General features: G+C 46.5%; 1 protein-coding gene across 7 annotated transcripts in view; it reads right to left on the bottom strand.

Moving 5' to 3' along the window:
- The window catches only part of robo1 (roundabout, axon guidance receptor, homolog 1 (Drosophila)), a 570,003-nt gene that overhangs the window by 3,212 nt on the left and 545,843 nt on the right, over window positions 1-20,948 (bottom strand). For 5 of the 7 annotated variants that reach the window (XM_052015221.1, XM_052015224.1, XM_052015223.1 and 2 more), the window contains 2 exons: window positions 2,717-3,037; window positions 1,904-2,127 (listed from right to left, as the gene is read on the bottom strand). In XM_052015221.1, the coding sequence (XP_051871181.1) occupies window positions 1,904-2,127; window positions 2,717-3,037 (545 nt within the window). The remainder of the gene's footprint in view (window positions 1-1,903; window positions 2,128-2,716; window positions 3,038-20,948) is intronic. The other 2 variants (XM_052015222.1, XM_052015226.1) reach the window with 1 other exon arrangement.

Genomic DNA, 20,948 nt, shown 5'->3' with positions numbered 1-20,948 from the left:
TGTCATGGTCCAACGGCCAAGAAAACACAGCAGCTCCTCTACTTCCTCAGAAGGCTAAGGAAATTTGGCGTGTCCCCAATCTTACAGATGTACCATAGAAAGCATCCTATCCAGATGCATTAGGGCTTGGTATGGCAACTGCTCTGCCCGTGACTGCACAAAATCGCAGAGAGATGTGAACACAGCCCAGTCCATCACGCAAACCAGCCTCCCCTCCATTGACTCTGCCTCCACTTTCTGCTGCCTCAGGAAAGCAGCCAACATAATTAAAGATCCCTCCCACCACAGTCATTCTTTCTTCTCCCCCCTCCCGTCAGGCAGAAGATACAAAAGCTTGAGAACACGTACCACCAGGATCAAGGACAGCTTCTACCTCGCTGTTATCAGACTCTTGAACGGGCCTCTTGTACGATAAAGATGAACTCTTGATGTACTTCGTCATGGTTCTTGCAATTTATTTGTCTACACATACTGTACTTTCTCTGTAACTGTAACACTATATTCCGCATTGTGATTTTTTTTTCCCTTTTGTACTTCCTTGATGTACTAATGCATGGAATGATCTGCCTGGATGGCACGCAGACAAAAGCTTTTCACTGTACCTCAGTGCATGTGAGAATAATAAACCAATTAGCTTCTCCGCCATGACCCTATCAAATCCTTAAAGATCTTACATCAGCCTTCCCACTTCTAAAGTGATGCACCCCAGCCTGTTTAGGCTTCCTGATTGCTAAGAACCTTTTAGTTCAGGTTTCAAACGTGACTGCAACTTCTCTTTCTCCTGACGATGCGGAGCTTATAAGAGAGTACAGCATCCGACCAACCAGGCTGGGCTGAAAGGCCTCCTTTGGTGCTGAGCGGTACTCTTAGAAACCATAGAAACCATAGAAAAACTACAGCACAGAAAACAGGCCATTCGGCCCTTCTAGTCTGTGCCGAAACATTATTCTGCTAGTCCCATTAACCTGCCCCCAGCCCATACCCCTCCAGACCTCTCTCGTCCATGTATCTATCCAATTTACTCTTAAAAGTTAAGAGCGAGCCTGCATTTACCACATCAGATGGCACCCCATTCCACAGTCCTACCACTCTTTGAGTGAAGAAGTTCCCTCTAATGTTCCCCCTAAACCTTTCCCCTTTCACCCTAAAGCCATGTCCTCTCGTACTTATCTCTCCTAATCTAGGTGGAAAGAGCCTACTTGCATTAACCCTGTCTATGCCCCTCATCATTTTATAAACCTCTATCATATCTCCCCTCATTCTTCTCCTCTCCAAGGAATAAAGTCCTAACATGCTCAATCTTTCCCTATAACTCAAATCCTGAAGACCCGGCAACATTCTTGTAAATCTCCTCTGCACTCTTTCAATCTTACTGACATCCTGGTCTCACTAATGACTTATACAACCTCACCAAAACATTCCAACTCCTATACTCAATACTTTGATTTATAAATGCCAGGATTCCAAAAGCCTTTTTTACAACCCTGTCTACCTGTGACTCTACTTTCAAGGAATTATGTATCTGAGCTCCCAGATCCCTTTGTTCCTCCGCACTCCTCAGTGCCCTACCATTTACTGTGTGTGTCCTCCCTTGATTTGTCCTTCCAAAATGCAACACCTTACAGTTGTCTGCATTAAATTCTATCTGCCATTTTCTGGACCATTTTTCCATTTGGTCCAGATCCCTCTGCAAGCTTTGAAAGCCTTCCTCACTGTCCACTACACCTCCAATCTTAGAACTACTGGGAGTTTCTGGATGAGCTATCAGGGGCCAAATTCTACCCCCACCACCTCCGCCATATCTGCCTGGCGACGCTGTTGAAACCAAATGTTGGGAGGATCTCAGTTGGAATTCCCAACCCTGCTCCACATCCCACCATCACCCCATGCACCCTGAATTCACCTCGAACTCTTCCTCTTCACACTCGTTCATTCCCATTTCCAGCAGACCGGCTTCCGAGGCCAACCTACGGGATGGGCCGGCGACGTTCCCCGGCGCGGCTTGCTCTCCTCTGCGCCGCCCTCCGGACCCTCTCGATGAGACAGAGCTGGAGGAGCTGGGCTCCCTGGGGTTCTGCGCCGATGGAAACGTCGGGCGGCTGTAGGGAAGGACATCCTCCACACCTGCTACAACACGGGGAGGTTTAAGTCCAGGGGTCCCACCTGACTCTCTGCTCATTTTCGTTCCCTCTTGCTCATCACTCTGACGGAACGGGCGTGAAATGGTTAACGGTCTCCATTCTACACATGGTGCCTTGGACGGAAATTTTTAACCCTCGCCTCCCGTACCCTCAGAGGTTTTTGGAAGCCACCACATCTCCAGAGACTTAGCTATTGATTCCTGTTCACCCAAACCCTTCCAGAAGGTGGGGCCATTATGGAGAGGAGGGAGTGTTAAGGAGAGAGTGTTAGAGAGAGGATGATAAAGATGACAGACCGTTATAGAGAGGAGAGGGTGTTATGGAGAGGAGAGATTACTACTGAGAAGAGATACAACAGAGGCATTTAAGAGGCTCTTAAAGACAGATACATAAATATGCAGAGAATGGAGGAATTGTGTGCAGTCAGAAGGGATTAGACATCACTAGCTTAATTAATTCAGCACAACATGGTGTTCCTGTGCTGTACTGTGCAATGTTCTGTGTTCTATGTTCTAGGAGAGCACATTGCAGAGAGGAGAGACTGTTATGGACAGGAGCTGTGTGCTGGCCCTTACCTTGGGGAAGCCGTGCCTTGGCCTGGGAGCTCTCCCGCTTGCCGGCCTTGTTCAAGCGCTGCTTGGCTCCATGGACTTCGTTCTGCCAGTGCTCGGGGAGTTCCCGGCACTCTCCCGGGTTGACGCGGCCTTCCGCCAGGTGCTGGGGCTCTGTGCCCTCCCTCCCTCGGTGGGGCCCGGCCTTCCTGTCTCCGGCTCGCTCTGCCTTCTGCTCTGCTGCGTGGGGCCTCGGAACCACAGACTGCCAGGTCTCCAGCTGGGTCTTGGCCTGGAAGCTGGGTGATTTGATGGCGGGAGGGGGAACTGGTGGTGGAGGCAGCTCTGGGGTTTGGAAAAACACAAAAAACTTTCCTAATTATATCCCTGAACTTTAACAAGCTTCCTGCAACAACTTTGTCCTCAATAATAAGTTTGCATTTATATAGCACCTTTAGAGTCATAGAGTAGAGTCATACAGCATGGAAACAGGCCCTTCAGCCCATCTTGTCCATGCAGACCAAGATGCCCATCTAAGTGAGTCCCATTTGCCTGCATTTAGCAATATAGTATAACATTGAGTCATAGAGTAACACAGCACGGAAACAGGCCCTTCAGCCCAACTCATTCATGCCTACCAAGATGCCCACCTAAACTAGCCCCATTTGCCCATGTTTGGCCCATATCCCTCTAAACCTTTCCTTTCCATGTACATCCAAATGACTTTTAAGTGATGTTCTTGTACCTGCCTCAACCACTTCCCCTGGCAGCTCGTTCCACATACCCACCACCCTCCGTGTGAAGAAGTTGCCTCTCCCTTTTAAATCTTTCCCCTCTCACCTTAATCCTGTGCTCTCTAGTTTTTGGTTCCCTTTCCTAGTGCATTCACCCTATCTATGCCCCTCATGATTTTATTAACCTCTATAAGGTCACCCCTCAGTCTCCTATGTTCCAAGGAATAAAGTCCTAGCCTGCCCAACCTCTCCCTATAACTCAGGCCCTCAAGTCCTGGCAACATTCTTGTAGATCTTCTTGGCACTCTTTCCAGCTTAATGGTGTCCTTCCTATATCAGGGTGACCAAAACTGCACACAACACTCCAAGTGCAGCCTCACCAACATCTCGTCCAACTGCAACATAACGTCCCAACTCCTACACTCAATGCCCTGACTGATGAAGGCCAGCGTGCCAAATGCTTTCTTCACCACTCTGTCTACCTGTGATGCCGCTTTCAGGGAACTATGTACCTGTACTCCTACGTCCTGCTGTTCCACAACATTCCCAGGGCCTGACCATTCACTGAATAAGTCCTACACGTAATATAGTAACATTCCAAGACAGGAGCAATACAATCTAAATTTGACACCATGTTAAGAGACATTATGACAGGATGACAGGCGACCAAAGGCTTGGTTAAAGAAATAGATTTTCACCAGCAACTTACAGGAGAGAAGAAGAGTAGAAGATGGTGAGACTCAGGGAAAATCTTCCTGCTGAATGCCGTCACCCATCAGTTTTGAAGTGATGGACATTATAGTTGAGTAAAGCGGCCAGAATTCAAGAATTGTAGAGATCTCGGAGGATTGTAGGGCTTGAGAGAAGGGTGAGGGCCAGGAGGGATTGCAAAACAAGAACAGGAGCATCGCTCTGTAGTGCAGCTTGTGTGAGAAGTTTGAAGGTTGTGCTGGGTATGGAACGATACCCAGAACTACATATGTTCCCACTGCATTGTACACTGCCGTTTCAACAATTTGAACTTGATAGGCAAGCCCTCATCCAAATTGGTGAGATCCTATGCGACAGAGTAATACAGATCCAGAACAAGCCCTACCCGCAAAAACATGGTCAGCCAATAAAGCCACACCAACCACATTTCTGCTTGTCAGGAACTTTGAGTATTTCTGAATGTCACTGACATTCAGAAACATTCTCAAGCTATTAAAAATGAATTGACCAATTAAAAATTTAATAACTAAAATTATTTAAAATGAATAAACCACTTGAAATGCCTTTAAATAATTAAAATCAGTACAGCAAACACTATTAATTTAAAGTATAAATAGAACCTTGTACTTCAATCGAACTCGCCATCACCATAGAGGAGACAAGGCTATTTCTGAGCCAGGTCTAAGCTGGCACAGGTGATGGGAGCAGGTTCCTCAGGAAAAGCCAGGGGAAATGAGCAAGTGTGCGGGCACAGCTACCAGTGTTGGAGCGCAGCCTGGAAAATTGCAGCAGAGTCCAACCAAGTTCAGGACCTCCAGGGTAAATGCCAAACGTTTGCTACTGAGCTACTAGGATTTACCAGTAAGCTCCAGCCCATGGAGATGGATGCTATTCCTATCATCACATTAGTAAAACTCCAATGCAGGGAAAGACTGCAGAAGTTGAGAGGGGGAAGGGGGAAAGTTTAAAGGAGATGTGCGGGGCAGTTTTTTTTCACATAGAGTGGTGGGTGCCTGGAACAGGCTGCTGGGTGATAGTGGTACAAGCAGATAATTTAGTGGTGCTTAAGAGGCTGTTAGATAGACACATGAATATGCAGGGTATGGAGGGATGTGGATCATGTGCAAGCAGAAGAGATTTTGTTTAATTCGGCATTGTGTTCGGCACAGACAGTCTGAATTGAAGGGCCTGTTCCTGTGCTGTGCTGTGTTCTGTGTTCTAAGTTAGGTTCTTCTCTGAGAGCAGAGAAGGGGATTTAATACTGAGATTCAAATCATGCAGAACACTGATGGAATTAATAAGATAGGAGGGGCGAGGACCAGACATTGGAAGAAGGAGAGGGGAGAAGAAGGTCAATGTCTTTACCCAGTGAGTGGGAGATGGGCTGTTGTAAGGCCAATGGAGGCAGGTGCAACAAGAACTTCCCAAAGGGGAACAGAAAAAAACTTAGAGGGGAACACTTTCAGGGTTGTGGTAAATTGGTAAATTAGTAAATTGGTTTATTATTGTCACATGTACCGAGATACAGTGAAAAACATGTCTTGCATACCGTGCATACAGATCAATTCGTTACGACAGTGCATTGAGGTAGTACAGGGTAAAACAATAACAGAATGCAGAATAAAGTGTTACAGTGACAGAGAAAGTGCAGTGCAGGCAGACGATAAGGTGCAAGGTCATAACGAGGTAGATTGTGAGGTCAAGAGTCCAATTTATTGTACTAGGGGACTGTTCAATACTGTTATATAACAGCAGGATTGAAGCTGTCCTTGAGCCTGGTGGTACGTGCTTTCAGGCTTTTGTATCTTCTGCCCGATAGGAGAGGGGAGAAGGGAGAATGTCCGGGGTGGGTGGGGTCTTTGATTATGCTGGCTGCTTTACCGAGGCAGTGAAAGGTATAGACAGAGTCCGTGAAGGGGAGACTGGTTTCTGTGATGTGCTGAGCTGTGTCCACAACTCTCTGCAGTTTCTTGCGGTCACGGTCAGAGCAGTTGCCATACCAAGCCGTGATGTTTTTTTATTATGCATTGCTAAAAGCTGGTGAGTGTCAAAGGAGACATGCTGAATTTCTTTAGCCTCCTGAGGAAGTAGAGGCGCTGGTGAGCTTTATTGGCAGGGGAATGGAGTTGACCTGAGTCTCTGAAAGAGCAGGCACAGTCTTTCTGTCCTGCACCTATCTCGATTGGAGTCAGCAAGGGATGGATTTGGGGAATCAGAATGGGGAGTGTAGCCAGGACAGGCGGTTGTGCACCGTGAGTAGGATTACAGTTGTAGGTTCCTGGAGAGCCAGGCTGCCACACTGCTCTTTGTTGCAATTCATTGTGGAGTTCATTGGGATGTCCGATGGTTGTGAAAGGCTCTGGAGAAATGCAGGTCTCTCCATCGAGCTCAGTTCCACATGCAATGTTCCATCTGCTTGTTAGCTCTCCACCGTGGGATCAGAGGCAGCACTAGCAGAATGAACAAGAAAACAGGAAAACAATGGAGGTGTTCCAGAATAATCCAGCGATCCTGCTGGAAGCATTTAATATTCATCAAAGAAGTCTCTGGCTTTATGTCTTTATGCCTGCATCCTTTTTAATTCAAAACATCTGGATTATGAAGTGACCCGGTGCAATGACCTCTAATTAAATACCCTGTTCTTTTTCAATCTAATTTACCTCAGACAAAACCACACTGCATTCCCTGCCCTTCCAATCAGTTTTTTCATTACACAATCACCTCTGGCAATGAATTCCTAATATCAGGGGTTTAAGCACACAAACCCCCAATCTATTTTAATCTTCCGTTTGATTATTCCTGTTCTCTCAGCCCAATCCTAGCCTGAAGGTCCACTTCTGCTGCGATTAAATCTGGGAATGAAATACATTAAAGTTCTTTGGATCTGTCTCGTAACCGTCCCTTCCAACCTTTAAAGTCTTTGCATTCCCTATTTTTATATTCTTTATGCCCATTCCTCGGGGTATAGGATACCAGACCTTTGGGTGGGTACATGGAAAGGAAAGGTTTAGAGGGATATGGAACGAACATGGCCAAATGGGACCTGCTCAGGCAGGCAACTTGGTGGGCATAGTGAGTTGGGCTGAAGGGCCTGTTTCCGTGCTGTATAACTCTATGACTCCTGCACTATTACATGGATAGAAACAGTTCAGAGGGATATGGGTCAAACACGGGCAAATGGGACCATCTTAGATGGGCGTCTTGGTTGGCATGGACCAGTTGGGCTGAAGAGCCTGTTTCTGTGCTGTATGACTCTATATGGGGAGGCGTGGCATGCCAGCAAGAGAATGGCTGGTGTTATATTAGTGTACCTGGAAGAAATTGAAGTTACTTTCAAGGCTCCCTCAATCCCCACTCTCCTAGCACCTGACACAGCTCCAGAGACCCGGGTTCGATCCTGACCTCGGGCGCTGTCTGTGTGGAGTTTTCACGTTCTCCCTGTGACCGCGTGGGTTTCCCCTGGGTGCTCTGGTTTCCTCCCACATCTGAAAGATGTGCTGGTCAGTGGGTTAATTGGCCACTGCAAATTATCCCAAGTATGTAGGTGAGCGGTGGAATCTGGGGGGAGTTTGATGGGAATGTGGGAAGAACAAGTTATAGGGAAATAAATGGGGGAATGGGATTGATGGGATTGGTCTGCTAGCCAGCATTGACTCGATTGGCTGAATGGCCTCCTTCTATGTCACTATGAAAATATCAGTAATATAAAAATAAATGGGATCATGTTTACGTTTAAATGACCTTCTGTCGATTTAGTGACAATGGTTGCGGAAACAAATAATGCTGGAAACACTCAGCAGGTCAGGCAGCTTCTGCGGAAGAAGAAACAGAGTTAATGTTTCAGGTCTGGGACCCTTCATCAGAACTGGGAAAGAGGGCAAAACAAGTTCCCTTGAAGTTGTGGAGAAGGTACCCATGGAACAGCTGGCACAGTGGCAAAGCCACTGCCTCACAGCTCCGGAGACTTGGGTCCATACCAGACCTCTGGCGCTGTCTGTGTGGAGTCTGCATTTATGGGCAGGCACGGTAGTGTAGTGGTTAGTGTAATGCTATTATAGTGCCAGCGACTCGGGTTCAATTCCGGCCGCTGCCTGTAAGGAGTTTGTACGTTCTCCCCGTGTCTGCGTGGGTTTCCTCCGGGTGCTCCAGTTTCCTCCCACATTCCAAAGACGCATAGGTTAGGAAGTTGTGGGCATGCTATGTTGGTGCCAGAAGCGTGGTGACACTTGCGGGCTGCCCCCAGAACACTCTAGGCAAGTATGTTTTGATGTAGATGTGACTAATTAAGATATCTTATCTGAAGGTTGGGGGAGAACTGGGGAGGACAAAGGGGACATTTGTGACAGGGTGAGTCCAGGTCAAATGGGTTAATGAGGACAGTTGGACAACAGTTATGTTTTCTTGTCATTTGTGTTGCTAATTACAGGACTACCGGTCAGGTTGAGCTAATGGAGAGAGAAATACCGAGCCAATGTCACAGATGGATGACCTACAGTGACAATAGAACGGAGATACTTAAGCAGGAACCTGTTTTCAGGTTCAGTTGAGGTTCAGTGATTAGGTAGGTCTCTCTCTTCTAGTTCAAAGATCATGGGTTCAAGTTGCACCAGAAATTTGAACTCAGAGTCCAGGTGCACCTTCCTTGGCAGTAATGAAGGAAAGTTGAACTGCTGGTAGTGGTGACTGGCTGCCCCATCAGTATGGTGACTCCCAACCCTTATGACATGAAGTCACACTGGAGAAAATATGGGCTCCTACCTTCCCTTCAGCACCTGATGACATTATAGAGCTATACTGCATGGAAACAGGTTCTTCGGCTCAACTCGTCCACGCTGACCAAGTTGCCTAACCAAGCTGGACCCATTTGCCTGTGTGTGGCCCATATCCCTCCAAACCTTTCCTATCCGTGTAACTATCCAAATGCCTTCTAAATGTTGCATTTGTACCCATCCCTACCACATCCTCTGGCAGCTCATTCCATATACCCACCACCTTCTGTGTGAAAAAGTTGGCCCTCCGGTCCCTTTTAAATCTTTCCCCTCTCACCGTAAACTCACACCCTCCAGTTTTTGGTTCTCTTTCCATGGGAAAGAGACTGTTCATTCACCCCATCTATGCTCCTCATGATCTTATGCACCTCCATAAGGTCACCCCTCAGTTTCCTCCGTTCCAAAGGGTAAAGCCCCAGCTTGTCCAACCTCTCCCTATAACGCAGGCCCTCGAGTCCTGTCAGTATTGTCGTAGATCTTCTTTGCGCTCTTTCCAGCTTAGTGACAACTTTACTATAACAGAGTGACCAAAACTGCACACAATACTCCAAGTGTGGCCTCACCAACGTCTTGTATAACTGCAACCTAACGTCCCAGTCCCTATCCTTAGGGTTCTAAGCGCCTTCATCACCGCCCTATCTACTTGTGATGGCACTTGCAGCAAACTATGTATTTGTACTCTTCGGTCCCTCTGTCCCATAACACTCCCCACACTATATGTGTTCAATTAATCAGGGCAATGGCATTCATGGGTTCAAGTTGCCCCTAGCTTTGGACTCTCCTACCCTTGCAGAAAGACTTTGGCCATTCACCTTATCTATGCCCCTTATGATTTTTTAAACCTCTATAACATCACCCCTCAGCCTCCTATGCTCCAGGTAAAAAAGTCCCAGCCTATCCCACCTCTCCTTATAACCAAAGCCCTCTAGTCCCAGTAACATCCTCGTAAATCCTTCTTTGCACCCTCTCCAGTTTAATGGCATTTTTCCGAGATCAGGGCCACCAGAACTGTACGCAGAAACCTGTCACAGGCAAGTACTCCCTTGTGTGCTTGAACAATGGTGTGATTCTGGGTGCAGTTTTCTGATAAGGTTATAATGAGGCCCCGATTGCTCTCTCATGTGTGGACGTTAAAGATCCGGCGGCCACTTTTTTCGAGGAGGGTCTAACGTATCACGTGAAAGGCAGGACCTCCGGCAGAGCAGTTCACCTTCAGTCCTGCACCATGTGTCAGGCCAGGTTGTGAGCTTCAAGTCTCTGGATTGGGACCTGGACTGAAGCCGGAGGGAAACCCCTTGAGTTACAGCAGACACCTTCGAGTCATTGAGGGACCAATTCTTGCAAATTACTGAGACGGTCAAACTTGTGGAGATTCGTAATTTTGTGCAGGAAACCAACCCCAAGTCACAGAGTCATAGAGTTATACAGCAAGGAAGCAGGCCCTTCGGCCCAACTCGTCCATGCTGACAAAGATGCCCATCTAAGCTAGTCCCATTTGGCCAATATCCCTCCATACCTTTCCTATCCACGTACCTGTCCAAGGGCCTTTTAAACGTTGTTATTCTACCTGCCTCAACCACTTCCTCTGGCAGCTCGTTCCACATACCCACCACCCTCTGTGTGAAGAAGTTGCCCCTCAGGTCCCCTTTTAAATCTTTCTCCTTAAACCTACATGAGTTTCTCTTGTGTGTAAATTATCCCATACTTTCAATTACATTACGTAACTCCCGGGAAAAAAAGGAGGAATTTAATGTAAAAACATTGAATTCCACCTTAGAATTACACAACTTTAAACTGCATAATCTATAACGGAACAAGTGAGTTCTCCCTAATAACAATGCCAATTTGCCTCCACAGACTGCATAGTTGAGTACATTTCAAAGAAAACTGCTAATATTACACTGATACCTCGTAAAAGCCTTACAATTAAAATGCCAGAGTTTTATGTCCTATTAAACCTCCAGAATCCATTTAGTGAGATTTTCAGAAGAATTTAAGTGTAGCGTCAGTTGCGATTTAGCCACCTTGTCAGCTAGGAAAGGGACAGGATGTATTCCCTCCTCACCGATAATCACCAGAGTTCAGCTTTCATTAAAGTGTCAGCAATTTGCCAAAAGGATTGAGGGATGGAAACAACATGAGTGAGACAGAGAGTGGAGTGCCGGCAGGAAGGTGCAGAGAGAGAGAGGGAGAGAAAGAGAGAACGAGGGGGAGAGAGAGGGAGAGGGGGAGAGAGAGAGAGAGGAGAGAGGGTGAGAGAGGGAAAGAAAGAGAGTGAGAGATGGAGAAAGAGAGGGAGAGATAGAGAGAGAGGGTGAGAGAGGAGGAGAGAGAGAGAGAGAAAGAGAGAGCGAGGGGGAGAGAGAGGGAAAGAGAGGGAGGAGGAGAGAGGAAGAGAAAGAGGGTGAGAGAGAGAGAGTGGGGTAGCTGTTGGTACATGTGCAGAAACACCAACCCAGACAGAAAAAAAGCAACAGAGAAAGAGAAATACAGAGACTCACACAGAGGTAGAGGCACGACAAGTGACAGAATATTACAGACGAATCTACAGAGAGTGTGAGCTGTGGAGAAATCTAATGAAGGAAGAGAGAAGTGCAGGAAAACTCAGGGATAGAGACAATCTGATGGAGACACACACACGCACACACACTCACACACACACACTCACACACACACTCACACACACACGCACACACACAGACACACACACGCACACACACACAGACACACACGCACACTCACACACGCACACACACACACAGACACACACACATACACACACACGCGCACACACACACACACACACACACATACACACACACACACACGCACGCACGCACGCACACACACACACGCACACACGCACGCGCACACACATGCACGCACGCACGCACACATAAGGAAATAACAAGCAGACAGCAAAAGACACAAACATGGAGCCACAGACAGACAGATAATCTAAAAGAGGGACAGCTAGACGGAGGCAGATGCAGAGAAAAATGGAAGAGAAGGGATGAGATGAAGCAAGAGAGAGACAGAAGGCACCAGCTGGTATTGCAACACCAAACACTGATATTAGAGATGGTTATCTGTGATTAAAGTCACTTTTATGCCATTTGTCTATGACAACTCTCACTAGTTGACAGGGGAAAATAGATTCAATACCTTATTTGTTATTTGGCAAACAAAACAATTTCCTGGGACCCTTATCTCCACCCCTTCACTTGCAGCTCTCTGTCCATGCCATTATCTGATATTAGGCCCTGGCCAAGACGACTTGCACCTGGGTCATGTTGGCTTTCACCCAGTAATCATGGAGCCCAGTGGATCTTGCCGTTAGATCTGTCTCTGGGTTGCTGACATGCTTGTGTGTGTGCTGCAGAGAGATTCTGGTATGTCCAGGCCTTCTTTCTTTTTGTGCACTGCCTATAGGCAATCCTTTACACACAGTAACAGGTCATTCAACCCAGACGCTCCATGCCCATGCTTCTGGACCCCAAGAGCAGCTTCTCAGCCCTCCTCATCTCACCTCACCACATCGCCTATTCTTTTCTCCCTCAGTTGTTTATCCAGCTTTCCTTTAAATCCTTCTCTGCTCCTTGTGTCAACCACTTCCTATCGGACTGAGTTCCCCATTCACCCCACTTTCCAAGGAAAGATGTTTCTCCGGAATTCCCAGATGGATTTATCAGCCATTATCGTATATCTAAGTCTGCTAGCTTTGGGTTCTCCCACAAGTGGAACCACCTCTGTGAGATAAGAATCTAAGAATTAGGATGCCTTCAAGAGAAGGTGCCTCAAGAAGGCAGCATCCATCTGGGGCATTCCCTCTTCTCGTTACTACCATCGGGGAGGAGGTACAGGAGCCTGAAGACTCATACTCAACGATTCAGGAACAGCTTCTTCCCCTCCAGCATCAGATTTCTGAAACGTCCATGAACCCATGAACACTACCTCATTATTCCTTTTTTGCAGTATTTATTTAATTTTTAATTTATAGTAATTTTATGTCTTTGCACTGTACTGACCATAAGACATTGGAGCAGAATTGGACCATTCAGCCCTTCAAGACTGCTCTGCCATTTGATCATGACTGATTTATTTTTCCCTCTCAAATCAGGCAGAAGATACAGGAGCCTGAGGGCACGTACCACCAGGCTCAAGGACAGCGTCTATCCCACGGTGATAAGACTATTGAACAGTTCCCTTATATGATGAGATGGACTCTTGACCTCACAATCTACATTGTTATGACCTTGCACCTTATTGTCTGCCTGCACTGCACTTCCTCTGTAGCTGTGACACTTTACTTTGTATTCTGTTATTGTTTTTACCCTGTACTACCTCAATGCACTGTGTAATGAATTGATCTGTACCAACGGTATGCAAGACAAGTTTTTCACTGTACCTCGGTACAATTGATAAAATAAAACCAGTACCAATACCAACCCCATTCTCCTGCCTTCTCCCCATAACCTTTGATGCCCTTACTAATCAAGAACCTATTTAAATACACCCAATGACTTGGGCTCCACAGCTGTCTGTGGCAATGAATTCCACAGATTCACCACCCTCTGGCTAAAGAAATTCCTCCTCATCTCAGTTCCAAAGGGACGTCCTTCTATTCTGAGGCTGTCTCTTCTGCTGCCACAAAAAAACAAATGTCACGTCATATACTGTAGGTCAGTGATAAACTTGATTCTGATTCTGACTAGGAGCTGGTTTGGGATATCTGGCACTGGATTCTGTTCCACCATTCAACAAGTTCATGGCTGATCTTCTGCCTCGGTGTCCTTTCCCCGCCCTATTCCCACATCTCCTTATTCCCTTTATATCCAGAAAACTCTTGATTTCTCTTTTGAATAACTGAGACTCAACAATTCTCCGAGGTAGAGAATTCCAAAGATTCACCCTACCCCTTTGTGTGAAGCAATTTCTCCTCATCTCAATCCACAGTCTTTTTCCCAGGGTTGGGGAATCAAGAACCAGAGGGCATAGGTGTACAGTGAGAGGGGAGAGATTTAATAGGAACCTGACGGGGCAACTTTTTCACACGGAGGGTGGTGCATATATGGAACAAGCTGCCAGAGAGCTTGAGGCAGGTGCATTAACAACATTTAAAAGGCACTTGGACAAATACATGGATAGGAAAGGTTTAGAGGGATATGGGCCAAATGTGGGCAAATGGGACTTGTTTAGATGGGTATCTTGGTCAGCATGGACCAGTTGGTCAGAAGGGCCTGTTCCTGTGCTGTATGACTCTACGATTCTGTATGGCTGATCCCTTACTCTGACATGGAGACCCCTTATTTTGATCCCTTGTTCTAGATTCCACAGCCAGGAGAAGCATCCTTGCCATCGAGCCCTGTGAGAGTTCCGTAAATTTCAATGAGATCGCCTCTCATTCTCCTAAACTCTGGAGAAGAATGGCCCAGTTTACTCAATCTTTGGTGCCAGGATGAAAAGAAAGAGAGATTGGAGAATAAAATCACCAAATGGAAGCAATGCAGAGACAGAGAGATTACAGAGAGAGGAACAGAGAGATGAACAGAGAGATTACAGAGAGATGAACAGAGAGAGAGAGGGAGAAAAATGGAAAAGAGAGATGAAATAGAGAAAAAAAAAGCATAGAACAAGAGAGGGAAATCAGTAAATTGATAAATTGGTTTATTATTGTCACATGTACTGAGGTACAGTGAAAAACTTTGTTCTGCATGCCATCCATACAGATCATTTCATCTCATCAGTGCATTGAGGTAGTACAAGGGAAAACACTAACAGGATGCAGAATAAAGTGTCACAGTTACAGAGAAAGTGCAGTGCAGGTAGACAATAAGGTGCAAGGGCCACGACGAGGTGGATTGTGAGTTCAAGAGTCCATCTTATCGTACTAGGGGACTGTTCAATAGTCTTGTAACAGCGGGATAGAAGCTGTCCTTGAGCCTGGTGGTACGCGCTTTCAAGCTTTTGTATCTTCTGCCCGATGGGAGGGGGGAGAAGAGAGAATGTCCGGGGTGGGCGGGATCTTTGATTATGTTGGTGACAATGAGAAAAATTGAGGAGAAAATGAAGAAATAGAGAAGGGGAAGGAAAGAGTGGATGAAAGGAGAGCAGTGCACCGTAGAAATAAAGAGGAATAGAAAGGAGCAATGAATATGTTCAGAAAATAGAAATATATTAGAAAAAGAGTGACGAGGGAGAGTCGTGTCAGTAATTCTATGGCTCTATGTAGGCAGGCAAACTGGTGCCAGTGTCCTGGCCTAAACTTATTCCCAATATCTGAAAATCTAACATTATGAAAAAAAGTGTAATTATATCATATGATTAGGAACTTGTTGTGGAAAAGAGATGATCCATTTTAAAAATTACAACTCTTGGGATTATTAAAGGTGTCATATATAATCCAAGTCACTTCCTTGATTTGAGTTCTCTCACCAAAAACACAAAACTGACTCAAAAGCCCTGGTTGGGGGTACAGTGGTATATTGGTTAAGTTGTTAGATTCATTTTCTGAAGCCAGTACCATTGATCCAAAGGCATGAGTTCAAGTCCCACCACACCGTCTGGAAATGTAAATTCAAGTAATTAAGTAAATCTGAAGTTAAAAGCTGTGTCAATAGTGGTGACCCTGAATTACTGGATTCCCATAAATACACATCAGATTCATTAATGTTCTTGAGGAAAGGAAATTTGCCTTCCCTATCCTGCCAGGTCTATTTGTGCCTCTTGAGTCACCACTGTACTTAACTCCTGTCCCCTGAGTCACTTAAGGAATATAAATGCTGAATTTGCATATTCCCTTCCAAATTGCACACCATCCTGACGGGAAAATATATTGCCTTTCCTTCAGCATCGCTGGGTCTAAATCACGGAACTCCTTCCCCAACAGCACTGAGGGAGCACCTCCAGCAGACCCATTGCAGATCAATTATGAATTCTTATTTAACACAGATTTACACAGAAGCAGCAGGAACAACCTCTTGGCTCCTTGAGCCTTCTCCACGTTCAATAAGATCAGGGCTGATTTGATTGCAACCTCTGGTCTGCATTCCTGCCTGGCCTGGTAACCTTTCACCTCTCGTTTACTAAAAATCTATCCACCTCTGTCCTAAGTATATTCAAAGGCTCCGCTCTCAACACCCTTTGAGGAAGAGAATTCCAAAGATTCATGACCCAATGTCAGAAAACATTCCAGCTCATCTCATCCTTGGATGGAGAACACCTTATTTTTAAACAGTTGAACCATTGAACCATAGAACAATACAGCACAATACAGGCCCTTCGGCCCACCATGCTGTGCCGACCTTCAAACCACTCCTAAGACTATCTGACCCCTTCCTCCCACATATCCCTCTATCTTAAATTCCTCCATATGCTTATCTAACAATCTCTTGAACTTGACCAACGTATCAGCCTCCACCACCACCCCAGGGAGCGCATTCCATGTACCAACCACTCTCTGGGTGAAAAACATCCCCCTGACATCTCCCTTGAACTTCCCACCCATTACCTTAAAGCCATGCCTTCTTGTATTGAGCATTGGTGCCCTGGGAAAGAGGCGCTGGCTGTCCACTCTATCTATTCCTCTTAATATTTTGCATACCTCTATCATGTCTCCCCTCATCCTCCTTCTCTCCAAAGAGTAAAGCCCGAGCTCCCTTAGTTTCTCCTCATAATCCATACTCTCTAATCCAGGCAGCATCCTGGTAAATCTCCTCTGCACCCTTTCCAACGCCTCCACATCCTTCCTATAATGAGGCGACCAGAACTGGACACAGTACTCAAAGTGTGGTCTAACTAGAGTTTTGTAGAGCTGCATCATTACCTCGCGGCTCTTAAACTCTATCCAACGACTTATGAAAGCCAACATCCCATAAGCTTTCTTAACTACCCTATCTACCTGTGTGGCAACTTTCAGTGATCTGTGGATATGAACCCCCAGATCCCTCTGCTCCTCTGCACTGCCCAGAATCCTGCCATTTACCTTGTACTCCGCCTTAGAGTTTGTCCTTCCAAAGTGTACCGCCTCACACTTCTCCGGATTGAATTCTACCTGCCACTTGTCAGCCCAGCTCTGTATCCATCAATATCCCTCTGCAAGCTTCGACAGCCCTCCACACTATCCACAACACCACCGATCTTTGTGCCATCTGCAAACTTGCTAACCCACCCTTCCACCTCCTCATCTAAGTCATTAATATATATTACAAAAAGTAGAGGTCCCAGAACCGATCCCTGTGGGACGCCACTAGTCACAGCCCTCCAATCTGAATGTACTCCCTCCACCACAACCCTCTGCTTTCTACAGGCAAGCCAATTCTGAATCCACACGGCCAAGCCTCCCTGGATCCCTTGGCCACTGACCTTCTGAAGAAGAAACCTTGTCAAACGCCTTACTAAAATCCATTTAGACCACATCTACTGCACTACCCTCAGCAATCTTCCTGGTCACCTCCTCAAAGAACCTTATCAAGCTAGTGAGGCAAGATCTTCCCTTCACAAATCCATGCGGGCTGTCCCTAATCAGTCCATGATTCTCCAAATGATCAGAGATCCTATCTCTTAGAATCCTTTCCAGCAGCTTACCCACCACAGACGTAAGGCTCACTGGTCTGTAATTCCCTGGACTATCCCTACTACCTTTTTTGAATAAGGGGACAACATTCACCACCCTCCAATCCTCTGGTACCATCCCCATGGACAACGAAGACTCAAAGATTCTAGCCAGCAGTTCAGCAATCTCCTCCCTCACTCCCCGAAGCAGCCTGGGCAATATTTCATCAGGCCCCGGGAACTTACCTGTCCTAATATTTTCTAACAGCTCCAACACATCCTCTCTCTTGATATCTACATACTCTAGAACATTACCCTTACCAACACTGTCCTCAGCGTCATCAAGACCCCTCTCCTTGGTGAATACTGAAGAGAAGTATTGATTGAGAACCTCACCCACTTCCACAGCTTCCAGGCACATCTTCCCACCTTTGTCTTTAATTGGACCTACCTTTACTCTAGCCATCCTTCTGCTCCTCACGTATGAGTAAAAAGCCTTGGGATTCTCCTTAACCCTACTCGCCAAAGCCTTTTCATGTCCCCTCCTCGCTCTCCTCAGCCCATTCTTAACTTCCTTCCTTGCTAGTCTATATTCCTGATGAGCCCTATCTGATCCTTGCTGCTTACACCTTATGTATGCTGCATTCTTCTTCCTAACTAGTTGTTCCACCTCTCTTGTCACCCATGGTTCCTTCACCCTGCCATTCCTTCTCTGCCTCACTGGGATGAATTTATCCCTAACACCCTGCAAGAGATGACCACATCTCTACGGTACATTTCCCTTCAAAAATGTCATCCCAATTTACACTCTCAAGTTCTCGCCTTATAGCCTCATAATTCGCTTTTCCCCAATTAAATATCTTCCCGTCCTCTTTGCTCCTATCCCTGTCCATGACAATGCTAAAGGTTATTGAGCAGTGGTCACTGTCCCCCAGATGCTCACCCACCAATAGACCTGTCACCTGACCCGGTTCATTACCTAAAACTAGATCTAGTTTGGCATCCCCTCTATTCGGCCTGTCAACATACTGTGACAGGAATCTGTCCTAGACATACTTAACAAACTCTGCCCCGTCTAAACCCTTGGCACTAAGTAGGTGCCAATCAATATTTGGGAAGTTGAAGTCTCCCATTATAATAATCCTGTTATTTTTGCATCTTTCCAAAAACTGCCTCCCAATCTGCTCCTCTGTATCCCTACTGCTACCGGGGGGCCTATAGAATGGTCCCAGTAGAGTAACCGCTCCTTTCTTGTTCCTAACTTCCACCCATATTGACTCTAGAGAGGATCCTTCTACATTATCCACCCTTTCTGCAGCTGTAACAGTGTCCCTGACCAGTATCGTCACCCCTCCTCCTCTTCTTCCACCCCCCAGTCCCTTTTAAAACACTGAAAACCAGGAATATCCAATATCCATTCCTGCCCCGATGTCAGCCATGTCTCTGTAATCGCCACAATAGCACTCACTTCTGGATTTGAACACCCTCTCAGGAGGAAATCCTCTCCACATCCCCCCTGTCAATACCTCTCAGGACCCTACATTTCTTAATCCAGTCTCCTCTCATTCTTTTAGACTTGAACATTCACAAGCCTACTCTGTCCAACCTTTCCTCAGAAGATATACACCCATTCCAGGGATCAGTCTACCAAACCTTCTCTGAACTGCTTCCAAGGCATTATACTTCCTTAAATAAGGAGACCAAGCCAAGTGTGCACACGATACTCCAGATGTGTTCTCATCAATGCTTTACGAAAATGAAGCATCAGCTCCCTGCTTTTGTATTTCAATAACTTTTATCAATGCACCATAGAAAGCATCTGGATGCATCACGGCTTGGTACAGCAACTGCTCTGCCCAGGACCGCAAGAAACTGCAGAGAGTTGTGGACACAGCCCAGCGCGTCACAGACACCAGCCTCCCCTCCTTGGACTCTGTCTTTACCTCTCGCTGCCTTGGTGAAGCAGCCAGCATAATCAAAGACCTGACCCACCCGGGTCATTCTCTCTTCTCTCCTCTTCCATCAGGTAGAAGATACAGGAGCCTGAGGGCACGTACCACCAGGCTTAAGGACAGCTTCTACCCCACTGTGATAAGACTATTGAATGGTTCCCTTATACGATGAGATGGACTCTGACCTCACAATCTACCTTGTTGTGACCTTGCACCTTATTGTCTACCTGCAATGCACTTCCTCTGTAGCTGTGACACTTTGTACAGTTATTGTTTTAACCTGTACTACCTCAATGCACTCTGTACTAACCCAATGTAACTGCATTGTGTAATGAATTGACCTGTACGATCGGTATGCAAGACAAGTTTTTCACTGTACCTCAGTACAAGTGACGATAATAAACCAATAACAATACCCAAAGCAAAAAAGGTTACCGAGTGAGACATATAGAACATTGAACAGTACAGCATAGAAACAGGCCCTTCGGCCCACGATTGTCTGTGCCGAACATGACACCAAATTAAATTAAATCTCTTCGGTCCACACATGATCCATATCCCTCTGTTACTTGCATATTCATGTGTCTATCAAACCCGTGCTGTCCCTGCCCTGGGAGTGTGTGATGGGACAGTGTAGAGGGAGCTTCACTCTGTATCTAACTGTCCCTGCCCTGGGAGTGTGTGATGGGCCAGTGTAGAGGGAGCTTCACTCTGAACCTGACTGTTCCAGGCACCCACCACTGTGTGTAAAAAACTTGCCCCACACATCACCTTTAAACTTTCCCCCCTCCACCTTAAGTGCACGTCTACTAGTATTTGACATTTCTACCCTGGGAAAAAGATTCGAACACCCTACCCTATCTATGTCTCTCACAACTTTGTAATTATTGGACAGGAAGGTGGAGTGGTGGGTTACAATCAGGAGAAGGCTCGAAAGAATGACTGGCTCTAGTAGTAGGAGAAACTGCAGATGCTGGAATCTAGATGAAAAACACGATGATGCTGGAGGAACTCAGCAGGCCAGGCAGCATCCGTGGAGAAAAGCAGGCGGTCAACCTTTTGGGTCAGGACCCTTCTTCAGGACTGAAGATAGGAAAAGGGGAAGCCCAATATATAGGAGGGAAAAGCAGAGCAGTGATAGGTGGACAAAAGAGGGGAGGCGGGGTGGGCACAGGGTGGTGATAGGTAGATGCAGGTAAGAGATAGTGATGGGCAGGAGGGGAGAGCAGCTCTACCAGGGGATGGGTCAAAGGTACGGAGGCAGCACCCCATGGGGGGAGGGGAGGAAAGGAAAAGGAGAGAGAAGAAAAAATGTCAAGGAGAAAAAAGAGATAGGCTGAGAACGGGAAAAAACAAAAAGGAGGCCTGGTGGGGCTGCGGGGGGTGGGGGTTGGGGGTTGGTTTGGTTTTTACCAACACCCCCCACAATGCCTCTTCTTTTCTTCCCTTTCCTAGCCTATCTCTCTTTCTCCCCGCCTACTATTTTTCCTTTCCTCCCCTCCCCCCATGCCGCCTGCCTCCGTACCTTTGACCCACC

This window comes from Pristis pectinata, chromosome 4 (genome assembly GCF_009764475.1).
Source record: "Pristis pectinata isolate sPriPec2 chromosome 4, sPriPec2.1.pri, whole genome shotgun sequence".
NCBI lineage: Eukaryota > Metazoa > Chordata > Chondrichthyes > Rhinopristiformes > Pristidae > Pristis > Pristis pectinata.
This window is presented reverse-complemented; position numbering and strand designations above follow the sequence as displayed.